Here is a 16,752-nt window from a genome sequence, read left to right on the forward strand (position 1 = left end):
ACAGTTCAAAAGTTCTTTATTAGCTGTAAAATGTTTTGGACTGATGCATGGTCTTATAAAGGTGACTTATAAATGCAAGGTTTCTTTTGTTTCCGCATTGACTATAAAAACAAGCTTCTGATTTTTGAATTCAACTTCTGGAAGGGGATTTGACTGTTAATCCCTATAATTCAGAGGTGAGTTTTACTAATGAACCATGCCTGACACTCAAGGAACTGTTTAAAGGCAAAGGGAATAAGGGAGCAAGTGAGGACGAGGGATTAGGACTAGAGCTCGTGTCCAGGAGAGCTACTGAATCAGGACACAAAGCCAAGCACCTTCATCCAGGGGGTAATTTCTGGCTAATTGCATTTGTGAGGATGCAGTTGATTCCTGGTAGTCATGACACTCATTTGTAAATGGCAGTGATTTCACAGAGCAGCTTCGAATAAAAAATTCTTCCCTTCCAAAACCAGATTGCCAGGTCTATGAATAGATTCTCCAAGAATTTCCCTGGGAACCCTGTAACCATGCTTGCTCTGGAAGTTTTTCGGAAGCCCATCTGCACAAGGGAATGGCCCAAGTTGCAACAGGGATGGGAGACACTCGAGCAAACTGATGCCAAGCATTAACGTTGACCTGGGATGGCACGGGGAGAAGGGGACAGAGTATTTCCTTTCCGTTTAAGAAACTTAGAAACAAAATTCGATCACGTTCATCGGCCCTCCAGTAACCACATGTCCGTTTCCATGGTAACTGAGTGTCAGCTTTATTTTGAAGCATTTGTTCAATGTTATTATGAATAACTGTAAAGCAACGGTATGTCATAAAGGCCAAACTGGAAGGAAGGGCTGCGCTGTTTTTATCCCCCGTACAGTGAATGCAATTAAACAGTGATATGGCAAAATTGTTTTTTTAATGTCATTTATGGGATGTGGACTTTGTTGAATGAGGTCCCATTTATTTCCCTTCCCTAATCACGCTTGAGATGGTGATGGTGATCTGCTTTCTTCAACCACTCTCAGTCCTGTTAAGGGGGTTTTGAATTTTGACCCAGGGACAATGAAGGAACAGCAATACATCTCGAGGATGAAATAGTGAATGACTTGGAGGGAACTTGCAGGTGCTGGTGTTCCCATATCATTCGAGATGGTAGAGGCTGTGGATTTGGAAGGTGTTGTCTGAGGATCTTTGATGAATTTCTGCAGGGCATCTTGTAGATGGCATACAGTGGTGCTACTGAGTATCAGTGATGGTGGAAGGAGTTGCTGTTTGTGGATGTAGTGCCAATCAAGTGGGATGCTGTGTCCTGGATGATGTCAAATTTCTTGAGTGTTGTTGGAGCTGCACCCAACAAGATAAAGTGAGGAATATTCCATCACACTCCTGACATGTGCCTTGCAGATTGTGGACAGACTTTGGGGAGTCAGGAGTTGAGCTACTCACTGCAGGATTCCAAGCCTCTGACCTACCCTTGCAGCCGTTTATTTATACAGCAAGTCCAGTTCAATTTCTGCTCAATGATAGCCCCCAGGATATTGATAGTGGGGGATTCAGTGATGGTGATGCCATTGAATGCCAAGGGCGATGACTGCATTCCGCCTTGTTGGAGGTCATCTTGTGGTGTAAATGTATTTGCCACTTATCAGCCCAACCTTGTATATTGTCTGGGTCTTGCTGTGTTTGTCCGTGAGCACTTCAGTATCTGAGGAGTAGTGAGTGGTGCTGAACATTATGCAGTCATCAGCCAACATCTCCACTTCCAACCTTATGATGGAGGGAAGAGCATTGATGAAGGAGCTGAAGACAGTGGGACTTAGCACTCTACTCTGAGGAGCTCTTGCTGAGATGTCCTGGAGCTGAGATGACTGACCTCCAACAACCACAACCATCTTCCTAAGTGCCAGGTGTGACTCCAGCCAGTGGAGATTTTCCCCCACCCCGATACCCAGTTTTACTCGGGTTCCTTAGTGCCACACTTGGTCAAGTCATGCCTTAAGTTAAGCCAATCTCACCTCACCTCTGGAATTGAGGTCTTGTGTCCATGTTTGAACCAAGGCTGCAATGAGGTCAGGAGCTGAGTGGTCCTGGCAGCACCCAAACTGGGCGTCGCTGAGCAAGTGCTGCTTGGTATCACTGTTGCTGACACCTTCCATCACTTTACTGATGATCGAGCATAGACTGATTGGCAGGTAATTGGCCAGGTTGAAGTTGTCCTGCTTTTTATGTATGAGACATACCTGGGCAATTTTCCACATTGTCAGATAGATACCAAGGCTGTAACTGTACTGGAACAGCTTGGCTAGGGGAGCGGCAAGTTCTGGAGCACAAGCCTTTAGTACTTTTGCCGGAATGTTGTCAAACCCTGTAGCCTTTGCAATATCCGGTGCCTTCAACCATTTATTGATATCACGTGGAGTGAATTGAATTAGTTGAGATTTGGCATCTGTGACCATGTGGGCCACTGGACGAGGCTGAGGTGAATTATCCACTTGGTACTTCTGGCTGAAAATTGCTGCGAAAGCTTCAGCCTTACCTTTTGCATCGATATGTCAGGCGCCCCCGTCAATGGAGATGGGGATATTTGTGGAACCGGTGAGTTCTTTGATTGCCCACCACCATTCACAACTTGATGTTGCAGGATTGTAGAGCTTGGATCTGATCCGTTGCTTGTGGGATCGCTTAGGTCTATCTGTCACTTGCTGCAAATGCTGTTTGACATGCAAGTAGTCCTACTGGGAGCTTTACCAGATTAACACCATTTTTAAGTATGCCTGGTGCTGCTCCAGGCATGCCCTCCTGCACTCTTCGTTGAACCAGGGTTTATCTCCTGGTTTGATGGTATTGGTTGAGTGGAGGATATACAGGACCTTGAGGTTGCAGATTGTGCTGGAGTACAATTCTATTGATGGCACACAGCACTTCGTGGATGCCCAGTCTTGCATTATTAGATCAGTTCTAAGTCTATCCCTTCTAGCACTGTAATAGTGCCACACAACAGATGGCAATGTTCCTCTAGGTAGTGTGACTGCTCTGAAGTTTCCTGGAGGGTCTGTGCATGCTGATCACCATGCCAACACATTGACTTCCAGTTTTTAGGAAGTCTCTGTTGCCCACAGACCTTGGAGAAAGGACCTACTGAAGGTTAATCTCGATATGAAGTCAGGACTTGGTCTCCAAGCAGGACCATGTGGTGGTCACTTTTACCTGCCAATGACACAGGACACACTCAGGGAGACTGCTGTTCTCCAATATTGACACTGAACTGTACCCACTCCCCGATATTAGTCAGGAGGCCTTTGCAGTGTCAACATGTCTGAGTAAGCCATTGTTATTTCCAGTGCCGTAATCAATGCTGTTTGGCCATCAGATTTCCTTCCTGTTTTGAGGCTTGTTATTGGTTTGACACAACTGAGTAACTTGCTAGACCAGTGCTCTGGGTTTGGAGTCACACAGAGTCCGGACCTAGTAGGGATGACACATTCCTTTCTCCGAAGGACGTCAGTGAACCAGATAGGTTTTTAATGATAATTGACAATGGTCATCATCATAAGATTTTTCATTCCAGATTTAGTTGATGTTCAATTCAAATTCCACCAAATGTATCATGGTGGGATTCAAACATGACCTGGATCTCTGGATTGTTAGTTGAGCAACAATTCGACTCCCATGACTCCTCTCTTTCACTCAGTATGTCTCATAGGTCACACACAGAAAGACTTGCAGAACATTTGTGGTCAAATTAATATCTTTATTGTATCAGTATTTCTTTAAATACAGGAATTCTCACATCTGTTTTACCAAAAGACTTGATCAGAATCAAAATTTTTCATTCTGAAGAAACCTACATAAAACTGCTCATGTGTGAAAACAAATATAAAGATAACTTCCGTCTTGTGTGTTGTTTAAAGTAATATTTAAGAGTCTAATTCATTTCCTCCTGAGTTGAAAAGTCAGTTTTGCATCTGATGGGGTCAGTATGATTTGAGGAGTAAACATTCTTTTTGTTTGTAAGCTATGTGTTTTCAACTGTCTTGTTCAGGATTCAATCCTCGCAGCAATATTGTAACTGCTCCTCCCTTGGGCCTAAACTCAGAGTTTGGCCACAATAGAGAGGCCCTCTCTCCTGGTAAATGTGTCAGGGCAGGCATGGATCAACCCTGGATCCAGACCACAACCAGGAAGGTCAACTCCCCTTCTGAGATCTCTCTGCCCACTTCCTGAGGAACATTGCCACCCCAGAACTAAACTCCAACCTTCCAGGGCACTTGCTCCTTGTTTGGATTTGCAGGGCCTGTTCCCTCATTCCCATTCCCAGCCAGCGAGTAAACGTTTGAGGGTGTGAACTGTTGGTATCTTCTTTATCCACAGACTCACCACTGGTATATTCTCTCAATTCCCCCAGGGAGTTTTTCTGAAACATTTTTACTTAAATCAAGTGACTCTACATTTCTAGCACGAAGGACAGCTTTTAAGTCATTGGTTATATCAATGAATTGTCTCTTTTTGCCAGACTTAACCAAATCCATTCTCATTGACCTCTCTCAAGCCATCACCTCCCATTCACCTCACACTCATCTCATGCCCACCTGGTCCTTCCATGCTATTTCTGTCATGGCATCTGCATCCTATTCCTTCTCTTCCCTGCCAGGCTATTGCCATCACACTCTTGCCATTCTCATCCCAGCTCTGAGTTAAACCACCTCCATAGTCAGGCTAGCTTTGTTGTTAAGCACCTCTCACTTTTTATCTTCACCACCTGCCCCATGCCACCCTCTTTGTGCCCAATTAGCTGTCACACTTTGACACATCTGCCTATCATCCCTGTGGTGCCACATGCTTCTGCCATGCCAGACAATGCCCCCTGCAGAAGCCTGACAAAAGCATGCCCTTAATCTGACAAGTTAAAACATCCTACACAATGTCTAGTTTTGATAATATTTTGGTATTATTGAGGGTGATTTTGAATGATGGTTTTATGATATTCCGCCATACATTATTGGCACAGCTTGTAATACATTTGTCTGAAATGTCAGCAGATTGGCACTTCCATAACATTACCGTAATAGTCAAGTTTTGATATCTATGTTAAAATTCCTGCCTGTCATTAAAGCTACAGGAATTTAGTTTTATGGAAATCATCCATCACAAAACAGCCCTCCAGTGTTTGATTGTTCTTTTTCAGTGTAAAGATTGCTAACATAAATTAAGAATTGTAGACGTTCTGTCTCAATTCAAGGCTTTTTCTGCCTGAGGCAGTATTTATATATATTGGAACAAAACCCTGGAACTATGATTCAACTCAATGTGTACGTTTGCTAAATAGATTTCTTCCCCTCACTTTGCCATTAAAAGATATGTGATCCTTTTGGAGTTGGTTTCATTGCTGACAATGTCACTGTTGGATAATGGAAACAAATTGTATTTATTTTTCTATACTCTATTTTGTATATCATTAATCATTTGATATTAAAATTTTATATATCAGCCCTTTTAAAGTTGTTAATTGTTCTGGCAATTAAGATATTCTGATTTGCCTCTGGTCTTCTCAAATAATGGCTCTGAAAAGAACTATTAGAATTCTTGATGTGATTGAAAGAAAAAAGAAACAATTGTTGTTTTTCCCCTTTCATCCTTCCTTCTGGCATGCCACAGTGACAAGATGTTTCCAGCTCTGGGCTTCGGTGCACAGTTGCCTCCTGACTGGAAGGTGAGCTTTTCGATTTTTGACATTAACTTGCCGTAATTCAGTTGCTTTTGAAACATTATTGTATCTGTCAGCTTCCTGTGTTCTAACTATGGATTCTACAGGAAAGAACAGAATGGTTCTGTGAGTTATCTAGCTGCCTTTCTGTGAATATGTGACTGTGGCTGAGCTAAATCTCATTCAAGCCAATGAGAGGAAAGCATCCTCTCTCACTGGGAGACTTGAGTTTTACACGAATGGAGTTTGGATGGCCCCAAGATGGCAGGTTTATGTTGCCGCTAATTAGAGTCAACATGTCAATACATCAGCCATTCATTCCTCCTGCAGTGTAAGTTGTTGGGCTTGTTTGAAATATGGCATTCTTGTGTTTGTACTGATGCATACAAGATGAAAAGCTTTAGCAAACTGCTTGGTCGTTTTGGCACTACTCAAGCTCAGTCCTGCTAAGCGACTGCTAGTCACAAGACCTAAGCTTTGCAGTCCACAGTTTTACACTCAGTTTCAGTCTAAGTTTTAGAGACTTAGAATCTCCTCCAAAACTGTGGCACTGTTGTGAAATATCATGGAGGGTTTCAATCTGCATTGGCTTATACTGTACTTGTGCTCAATATTGACACTGGATTCTTTTTTATATAACTGTCTCTTGCACAAAGGTCCCCCAATTTGATAAGTTTAGCTGTTTGCAAAAAAAAAGTTTTAAATCGGAATAGAAACACGATGCAATTGTTGAAATTGTCAATGATTCACAATGTGTTTGTTGCATGTTGTCCACTTTCAAGAGGATTTAATTTTCTCTCACAGTAACAAACTTCATTGTCTTTCTTCATGGTCTAGAACCAGGTTCAATTTCACACCACTGACCCTCACTGTCACTGATCAGTTGTAATCAATAGAGATATTGAGCTATGTGTTCCCACGCAGGTTGGTTTTATTTCTATCACTTAATCAGTAATGGGTACAATTTAGTGATAGAGATGAACAAGGGAAAGGGCAATCAAAGACCTAATTGTGGGCAGGTACACAAAGTGCTGAATCTGGGGTATACATACCAAGCGTGGTACATGGTTGATAGTGTGCTGACTGGAGGGAATGGTGGAATGGCAGTAGAAGTTTAATTTAGATAAATGTGAAGTGCTGCATTTTGGAAAGGCCAATCAGGGCAGGACTCCTACACTCAGTGATAAGGTCCTGGGGCATGCTGTTGAACAAAGAGACCTTGGAGTGTAGGTTCATAGTTTCTTGAAAGTGGAGCCGCAAGTAGACAGGATAGTGAAGAAGGTGTTTCGTATGCTTGCCTTTATTGATCAGTGCATTGAGCATAGGAGTTGGGAGGTCATATTGTGGCTCCACAGGACATTGGTTAGGCCACTTTTGGAATACTGCATTCAACTCTGTTCTCTCTGCTATGGGAAAGATGTTGTGAACCTTGAAAAAGTTCACCAAACATCTACAAGGATGTTGCAGGTTTTGGGGGGTTTGAGCTATAGGGAGAGGCTGAATAGGCTGGGGCTATTTTCACTGGATCATCAGAGGCTGATGGGTGACCATCGATTAGTTTCTAACATCATGAGGGGCATGGAGTGAGTGAATAGTCAGGGTCTGTCCCCCAGGGTAGGGGCATCCAAAACCAGAGGGCATGGGTTTAAGGTGAGAGGGGAAAGATTTAAAATGGACCTAAGCACAACTTTTTCATGCAGGGTATGGTGTGTGTAGGAATGAGCTGCCAGAGGATGGGGTGAAGGCTGGTACAATAACAACATTTAAAAGGCATCAGGATGGCTATATGAATAGGAAGGGTTTAAAGGAATATGGGCCAAATGCTGAAAAATGGGACTAGATTGATTTAGGATATCTGGTCGGCATGGACCGTGCTGTACACCCGTAAGGGAGGTGAATGTGGGGAATTATTGAGAAGGAGCCGACTGTGGGAAATGTGAAGTATATTCCAAATAGTCGCCACAGATTGAATCATTTCTTATAGATAAAATGATTCCAATAAATAGCATGTTTTGTTTATATTGTTCCTTTATTTGTCACCTTGTTCAGTTTTATGACTGTATTTATCTCGTATTGTCGACACTGAGTGTGAACAATCAAAAACTGTGAACCGATCATAAACATCCTAATCAAACACTTTGTTATTTTCACAATGATTCTCTTATAAGATCTGATCTGATGAAATAAATAGTTAAAATTACTATTGGTTAAAGGATCAAAAGCCGAACGAAAGTTTCTATGTTTTCCTTTAGATAGTAATCCTAATGCTTCGAGAGCGATGAAGTGAAGGGACAGGGACAAACTCGAGATTATGTTTCATGTCCTCGAATCCTAATCCACCTGAGCGCAGAAATCTTTATTCATTGAACACTTTTGAAATGAATTGTTGTCATTTCTGTTGTATTGGGTTGCGCATGGTCCCCCACTAAGGGAGAGTGGCCATGTTTACAGTTTCTACTATGGGAGAAGAAGCATCACCTCTGAGACCGACATGGCTGGAAGAGTGGGAATGTGAGAATTGAAAGCTGAAAGCTACTTACCCTGCTCGCTCTGTCATAAATTGAACGTAACAAGTGAGCTCCTTTTTTTTAAAATATATGTTGTAACCACATTGCCTTCTGGAATCACATCCTTTATTTTGTTAAAGTTTCCATGAACAGACTGAACTATTTTTAGTGCAATTGAACTGACAGCAAATCAGATTGGAGGCCGTGACTGTGGCGGGACTGATATTCATCTAATGCCTGCCGGCGGTATTTGAAGAATATGATGGTCTGAATACATTATACAATACAATGGAATCGTCTTCTGTTTAAACAGAGCAGTGTTGAAATCCAGCTACTGGAGTGTGATGATGCTGCAGTGATTTACTTTACTCATACCAGTCAGTAAGCCTGATGGGGCTGGCACAGGTTTGGATGAAGTGCCTTCCTTGTGATTTCATAGTTAATGGAAGATTAATTTAAATTCTCTGTAATATTCTCCTTGTATGACTCCTAAAGACTGTATGAGTGCAGAAACAAGGGTGTATTGGAAAGTCTTGTATTGCCTGAGAAGGCCGTCATTTGCAGAAGTTTTGTCTATCTCTGTGCAATACCTCTGCTGGATAAATGGATGATGGTCGCCACATGTCACAACAATAGAAGTAAATCAGCACATATTAAATACCGTCGTTAAAGCATTGAAATGACTCATCAGATAACAAGTATTCTAACAAATGACAGAACAAATGTGTGGCTAGTCTGAGCTTCACTTCTGAGATTTTAAAATTGCAATCCCTGTTTGAATTAGTTGTGTGTAGATTTTCAGAAGCGGTCGTGGACAAGGAAAGCTACTATTTGAACAGAACAAATGCTAACATGTAATAGAATCCCTGCAGTGCAGAAAGAGGCCATCTGGCCCATTGAGTCTATGCTGACCCTTTGAAGGGCATACCGCCCAGACCCAGACCCTGAACCTACAGCTAATCCACTTAGCCTGCACATCCCTGGACACTATGAAGTAATTCAGCACAGTCAATTCATCTGACCTGCACATCTTTGGATGGTGGGTGAAAAACTGGGGCACCAAGAGGAAACCCACGCAGACACTGGGAGAATGTGTGAACTCCACACGGACAGTTACCCAAGGCTGGAATCAAACCAAGGCCCCTGGTGCTGAGAGACAGCAGTGCTAACAACTGTGCCACCCCTGCGCCAGTTCAATTTCCATTTGAAGTTCTACAATACAATTTGTTGGTACTTATTGGCAGTATTTTGGACCATATTTTCTTGCTGGATTTGTGTCACGCTGTTGCACTGAGATCTTGACCTCCATCCCCACCTCATCCCGTCGCCCAACCTAGAAGTGGGAGATGCTCCCCCTGCTGCAAGCTTCTCGCAGTGTTTCAGTGACTCCTATTAAGAGGAATCATTAAGGATCTGGAGACCTTTGAGACTGATCTCAGCATGTGTATTCCGACCTCATAAGGAGGGAGTGGCTAAGAAGAAACTGTAATCTTGCCAGGTGCTCACAAAGATGTGATTTCATTGAATTAAACCCAAGGTACTGCCGTGTTTAGGAGAAGTACAGTCAGTAAGGATTCCTATCAGGGCTATTAGATCTATAAAACAGTATTAATTAAGTGGATTTTAATAATTAATGTCATAATCTAACTCCTGCATTCTCCATCGTAACACCTCTACTAATCAATATTCCCTTTTATACAGTTTAAACTGGTATTAGAACATAGAACATAGAACATAGAACATAGAACAGTACAGCACAGAACAGGCCCTTCAGCCCACAATGTTGTGCCGACCATTGATCCTCATGTATGCACCCTCAAATTTCTGTGACCATATGCATGTCCAGCAGTCTCTTAAATGACCCCAATGACCTTGCTTCCACAACTGCTGCTGGCAACGCATTCCATGCTCTCACAACTCTCTGCGTAAAGAACCTGCCTCTGACATCCCCTCTATACTTTCCACCAACCAGCTTAAAACTATGACCCCTCGTGCTAGCCATTTCTGCCCTGGGAAATAGTCTCTGGCTATCGACTCTATCTATGCCTCTCCCATTGCATTTGAATTCTTGCACATTGGTCTGATGAGTGCAAATCAAATATGCATCTTTTATCAGCAATACTCAAGTTCTTAACAATGTTAATTTCTATTTGCTGCTAAATTGCTTATGATTATGAGAAAGGCTTGGCAGAAGGAATCAGGGAGAACACAAAGGCATTTTACACTTACGTGAGGAATAAGAGAATGGTCAAAGAAAGAGTAGGGCCGATCAGGGATAGCATAGGGAACTTGTGTGTGGAGCCTGAGGAGGTAGGGGAAGCCCTAAATGAGTTTTTTGCTTCTGTCTTTACGAAAGAAACGAACTTTGTAGTGAATGAAACCTTTGAAGAGCAGGTGTGCATGCCGGAATGGATAGAGATAGAGGAAGCTGATGTGCTGAAAATTTTGTCAAACATTAAGATTGACAAGTCACCAGGCCCGGACCAGATTTGTCCTCGGCTGCTTTGGGAAGCGAGAAATGCAATTGCTTCACCACTTGCGAAGATCTTTGCATCCTCGCTCTCCACTGGAGTCGTACCTGAGGACTGGAGAGAGGCAAATGTAATTCCTCTCTTCAAGAAAGGAAATAGGGAAATCCCCGGCAATTATAGACCAGTAAGTCTCACGTCTGTCGTCTGCAAGGTGTTAGAAAGGATTCTGAGGGATAAGATTTATGACCATCTGGAAGAGCATGGCTTGATCAAATACAGTCAACACGGCTTTGTGAGGGGTAGGTCGTGCCTTACAAACCTTATCGAGTTTTTTGAGGATGTGACTAGAAAAGTTGATGAGGGTCGAGCTGTGGATGTGGTGTATATGGACTTCAGTAAGGCATTTGATAAGGTTCCCCATGGTAGGCTCATTCAGAAGGTCAGGAGGAATGGGATACAGGGGAACTTAGCAATTCCTCCGCCTCCGCCGCATCTGCTCCCACGATAAGACATTCCACTCCCGCACATCCCAGATGTCCAAGTTCTTTAAGGACCGCAACTTCCCCCCCACGGTGATTGAGAACGCCCTTGACCGCGTCTCCCGCATTTCCCGCGACACATCCCTCACACCCCGCCCCCGCCACAACCGCCCCAAGAGGATCCCCCTCGTTCTCACACACCACCCTACCAACCTCCGGATACAACGCATTATCCTCCGACACTTCCGCCATTTACAATCCGACCCCACCACCCAAGACATTTTTCCATCCCCACCCCTGTCTGCTTTCCGGAGAGACCACTCTCTCCGTGACTCCCTTGTTCGCTCCACACTGCCCTCCAACCCCACCACACCCGGCACCTTCCCCTGCAACCGCAGGAAATGCTACACTTGTCCCCACACCTCCTCCCTCACCCCCATCCCAGGCCCCAAGATGACATTCCACATTAAGCAGAGGTTCACCTGCACATCTGCCAATGTGGTATACTGCATCCACTGTACCCGGTGCGGCTTTCTCTACATTGGGGAAACCAAGCGGAGGCTTGGGGACCGCTTTGCAGAACACCTCCGCTCAGTTCGCAACAAACAACTGCACCTCCCAGTCGCAAACCATTTCCACTCCCCCTCCCATTCTCTTGATGACATGTCCATCATGGGCCTCCTGCACTGCCACAATGATGCCACCCGAAGGTTGCAGGAACAGCAACTCATATTCCGCCTGGGAACCCTGCAGCCATATGGTATCAATGTGGACTTCACCAGTTTCAAAATCTCCCCTTCCCCCACTGCATCCCTAAACCAGCCCAGTTCATCCCCTCCCCCCACTGCACCACACAACCAGCCCAGCTCTTCCCCCCCACCCACTGCATCCCAAAACCAGTCCAACATGTCTCTGCCTCCCTAACCGGTTCTTCCTCTCACCCATCCCTTCCTCCCACCCCAAGCCGCACCCCCAGCTACCTACTAACCTCATCCCACCTCCTTGACCTGTCCGTCTTCCCTGGACTGACCTATCCCCTCCCTACCTCCCCACCCACACCTTCTCCACCTATCTTCTTTACTCTCCATCTTCGGTCCGCCTCCCCCTCTCTCCCTATTTATTCCAGTTCCCTCCCCCCATCCCCCTCTCTGATGAAGGGTCTAGGCCCGAAACGTCAGCTTTTGTGCTCCTGAGATGCTGCTTGGCCTGCTGTGTTCATCCAGCCTCACATTTTATTATCTTGGAATCTCCAGCATCTGCAGTTCCCATTATCTCTGGAACTTAGCTGCTTGGATACAGAATTGGCTGGCCAACAGAAGACAGCGAGTGGTAGTAGAAGGAAAATATTCTGCCTGGAAGTCAGTGGTGAGTGGGGTTCCACAGGGCTCTGTCCTTGGGCCTCTACTGTTTGTAATTTTTATTAATGACTTGGATGAGGGGATTGAAGGATGGGTCAGCAAGTTTGCAGACGACACAAAGGTCGGAGGTGTCGTTGACAGTGTAGAGGGCTGTTGTAGGCTGCAGCGGGACATTGACAGGATGCAGAGATGGGCTGAGAGGTGGCAGATGGCGTTCAACCTGGATAAATGCGAGGTGATGCATTTTGGAAGGTCGAATTTGAAAGCTGAGTACAGGATTAAGGATAGGATTCTTGGCAGCGTGGAGGAACAGAGGGATCTTGGTGTGCAGATACATAGATCCCTTAAAATGGCCACCCAAGTGGACAGGGTTGTTAAGAAAGCATATGGTGTTTTGGCTTTCATTAACAGGGGGATTGAGTTTAAGAGTCGTGAGATCTTGTTGCAGCTCTATAAAACTTCGGTTAGACCGCACTTGGAATACTGCGTCCAGTTCTGGGCGCCCTATTATAGGAAAGATGTGGATGCTTTGGAGAGGATTCAGAGGAGGTTTACCAGGATGCTGCCTGGACTGGAGGGCTTATCTTATGAAGAGGGGTTGACTGAGCTCGGTCTCTTTTCATTGGAGAAAAGGAGGAGGAGAGGGGACCTAATTGAGGTATACAAGATAATGAGAGGCATAGATAGAGTTGATAGCCAGAGACTATTTCCCAGGACAGAGATGGCTAGCACGAGGGGTCATAGTTTTAAGCTGGTTGGTGGAAAGTATAGAGGGGATGTCAGAGGCAGGTTCTTTACGCAGAGAGTTGTGAGAGCATGGAATGCGTTGCTAGCAGCAGTTGTGGAAGCAAGGTCATTGGGGTCATTTAAGAGACTGCTGGACATGTATATGGTCACAGAAATTTGAGGGTGCATACATGAGGATCAATGGTCGGCACAACATTGTGGGCTGAAGGGCCTGTTCTGTGCTGTACTGTTCTATGTTCTATGTTCTCTATTAAACAACATTTGCAGACAAATCTAATAGGGCATTGTCTGTGTGCATCATGTAAACAAGATTGTTCTGGGAACAAATGTAATATCACCTATGGGAAACAGCAGCAGGTGCCTGAGCAGAAACATTGTATCAGTTAAGCAGCAGCAGGTGATCTCATGTACACCTCTCATTCAATAGAACCTGGAGAATGACGATATTTCTCTGTGAATGATCTATGGCTACGAATCTTTAGACCTGGTTGTCCTTTCTTCCCTTCCTGTTGAACATAAACTAGACAATGAAACTGATTTGATTCAAGGATTTTTATTCTGGTACAAATAGTTCGGCAAGGTGTTGAGGTTGGTTGGCTCGCCGAGCTGGTTTGTTGTTCCGCAGACGTTTCATTACTGTGCTTGGCAACATCATCAGTGCAGCCTCTGATGAAGTGTTGGTGTGTTTTCCCGCCTGGTTTTTAAAACCTCGGCAAACCAACCAACATCAACACCCACAACCGAGCTACAAATCTACTCTAAAACCATAGAGTTCAGCAAGGCGTTGACCTGTTAACTTCTGTCCTTTACTCTTGCTCACAATTTTAATTGGAGTTAAGGGGAGCAGTGATGTGAGTCCTGAATGCTAGCCCTCGTTGTGTATTGTCTTCATGATGTTATTTCAAAGAAGGGGTCTTCCAGTGTCCTGGCAAGTATTTACTGTCTCAGTTAATCTCAAAACAAAGCAGACAATGTGGTTGTTTATCTCATTGCTGTTTCTAAAGCTTTGTGAATGTGAATTTACACTTGACTGCCCTTAACCAATGGCTCTGGGTCATTGCTGTCTAAACCCAAAGTGGAGCTGTTGATGAATCTCAATGATCAACGTCTCAGTTTGTCTACAGTCGGCCCAGAAACAATATGGGGAAAATGAGTGAGGAGTGCTGAGAACTATAGGAACCAAATCACCTATATCATTCCAAATGTTTAACACTCTCATGTCATGTCTCAACTTGCCCATGTAGATCCTATTTTCTGAAAGAAATGTCTTATTTTCATTGTTAACATTAACTACTTCCACTGTCTCCTGAGGGAGTCTATCCCATAGGTTGATATTGAACCAGAATTCAAAAAATTGTTATGTTATCAAATTAGATCATCACTGCTCTGTATTTTAACTCCATTCATATATCTCAGGCCCATAGTCCTTAGAACCCTGAGCTAATGAATTGATCCAGAGATAATTGTTCATTAGAGGAGAAGGTTCCCAAATTTCACTGGGAATCGAGGCTGCCAAAGTATTTCAATGAATAGAATGTCACTCCTTATTTGTTCACATATTCAGATCCATTTTGCAGGACACATTTTGAAATGCAAATGAGTTTGATGCTAACTCAGCCTGTGATTCCCCATTCTTTATTCTGTGTATGCTTTGCATTGATGGTAATGATGATCTCTCCTGGTCTGATTTGCAGTTATTTTAAGAGCTATGTTGCTATGGCAAGTTCTGAAACGTGCGTTTGCAGAGTGAAATAGTTAAGTGTTAAGTGACATGGGCTGTCATTTTTCATGTAAATTCTGTCATTATTAATCTGTTTTGCTTTTTCTAAATTGACACTTCCACAGTCAATTACTTGCAGAACTACGGAATACATCTATTGTATTATTCATTGTGCACATTTGTTGCCAAATTCAAAACATCCTTGTTAATTAGCTACAGATGCACTTCAGTGAATTATGAATTTGGACTCCAGTTGCACTGAGCCGAGTGGATAAATCTTTCTGGACCGTTCTCTCTGGGATCTGTGGACTGTGAATGAAAGATCCTGCGTCATTAGGGTCATGATAGATGCTCGTTGTGGATGTGTTGCCATGACACAGCAGTATCCCTGGACTAAAATTGAGAAAGCTAGTATTTAATCTGAAAATGCCATTGGTTGCAACGTTGTTGTGGTAATCTTTTCAAATGTTAACCATACCTTCCACAACAGCAACTTGTGATATGCAGCACCTCTCGCAAATTAATTGACACGCAGAAAAGGCATTTTAATTGATAGATTTATTTCCAAGTGTAAAGAGCGTTGCATTTTGGCAAACAAAACAAGGCGGTTTCATTCAGTCATTTCTTGGAAAATAGGAATTCAAATGGGGAAGAGGAATAAAAACTGAAGGGTAAAGATACACAAATCAGAAAAACCCGAGGGATCGCAGAGTGCTGGAATTGGAAATAAGTTATAGAGGGAGAAGGAAGTATTACTCTTTTGTTTCGAATGCACGCTGTGCTTTGTGTACACTTCAGGCTGTATTGATTTCAAATTTTTGCCCATGATTTACTGCTTGATCCAACATAGTTTGCACAAAAATATTTAAAATGTAGATTAACCAGTGTAGAGCAGGTTTTGTATCTGGATTACAAAACATGGACATTGTGGACCATCCAGAGTGAACACATCTACAGTTTATGTTTCTGTTTCAACATTTCCAGACTAAGAATCCTGAACTGGAGGGCAAGGTGTAGAGCTCAGGCATAACAGGGAAAGGGAGTGTTATCTGGATAATTTCATCTGGATGTTGATGATCTCCCATAGAGAAGTATAAGTTCACAACAAAATTGGTGTGACCAATACTGTACAGAGAGCAGGGAACCCAGATGAGATGAAGAATGGGCAACAACATGATTATTCATAGAATCCCTACAGTGTGGAAATAGGCGCTTTGGCCCAACAAGTCCACAGCGACCCTGGGAGCATCCTGCCCACACCCATCCCCCCATAACCCACCTAAATCCACACATCCCTGAATGCTACAGGCAATTTAGCATGGCCAATCAATCTAACCTGAACATCTTTATACTTTGGGAGGAAATCCATGCAGACACAGAGAGAATGTCCAAATCCACACAGACAGTCACCCAAGGGTGGAATTGAACCCAGGTCCCTGGTGCTGTGAGGCAGCAGTGCTAACCACTGAGCCACTGTGACACCCTAATGCTATCAATCCTATACGATGCATTACCGTGTTAACTCTAGGGGCTCTTGTGGTGCAGTGGTGGTATCCCTACTTCCGAGCCAAAAGATCTAAGTTCAAACCTCACCTTCTTTAGAGGTGTGTAAGAGCACATCTGAACAGGTTGACTAGAAAATATCCACGACGATAACTGTGTGGATAATGAGCAGCCAGAGCGAAGATCAGGGTACTGTGGAGCGAGGTGGAGGAGGAATATAATGTGCTATAGCATTCGATAATTATTGTTAAGTAATGCGTACGTAATGACAAGCCTGAAAACAT

The 16,752-nt window shown here is 43.7% G+C and overlaps 1 protein-coding gene across 2 annotated transcripts in view; it reads left to right on the forward strand.

Annotated features, from left to right (window-relative positions):
- cpne2 (copine II) overlaps positions 1-16,752 on the forward strand; it is a 220,764-nt gene that overhangs the window by 145,549 nt on the left and 58,463 nt on the right. For both annotated transcript variants that reach the window (XM_059651546.1, XM_048546529.2), the window contains one exon: positions 5,635-5,689. In XM_059651546.1, coding sequence (XP_059507529.1) covers positions 5,635-5,689 — 55 coding nt within the window. The remainder of the gene's footprint in view (positions 1-5,634; positions 5,690-16,752) is intronic.

Source organism: Stegostoma tigrinum, chromosome 16 (genome assembly GCF_030684315.1).
Source record: "Stegostoma tigrinum isolate sSteTig4 chromosome 16, sSteTig4.hap1, whole genome shotgun sequence".
In the NCBI taxonomy this organism is placed as follows: Eukaryota; Metazoa; Chordata; class Chondrichthyes; order Orectolobiformes; family Stegostomatidae; genus Stegostoma; species Stegostoma tigrinum.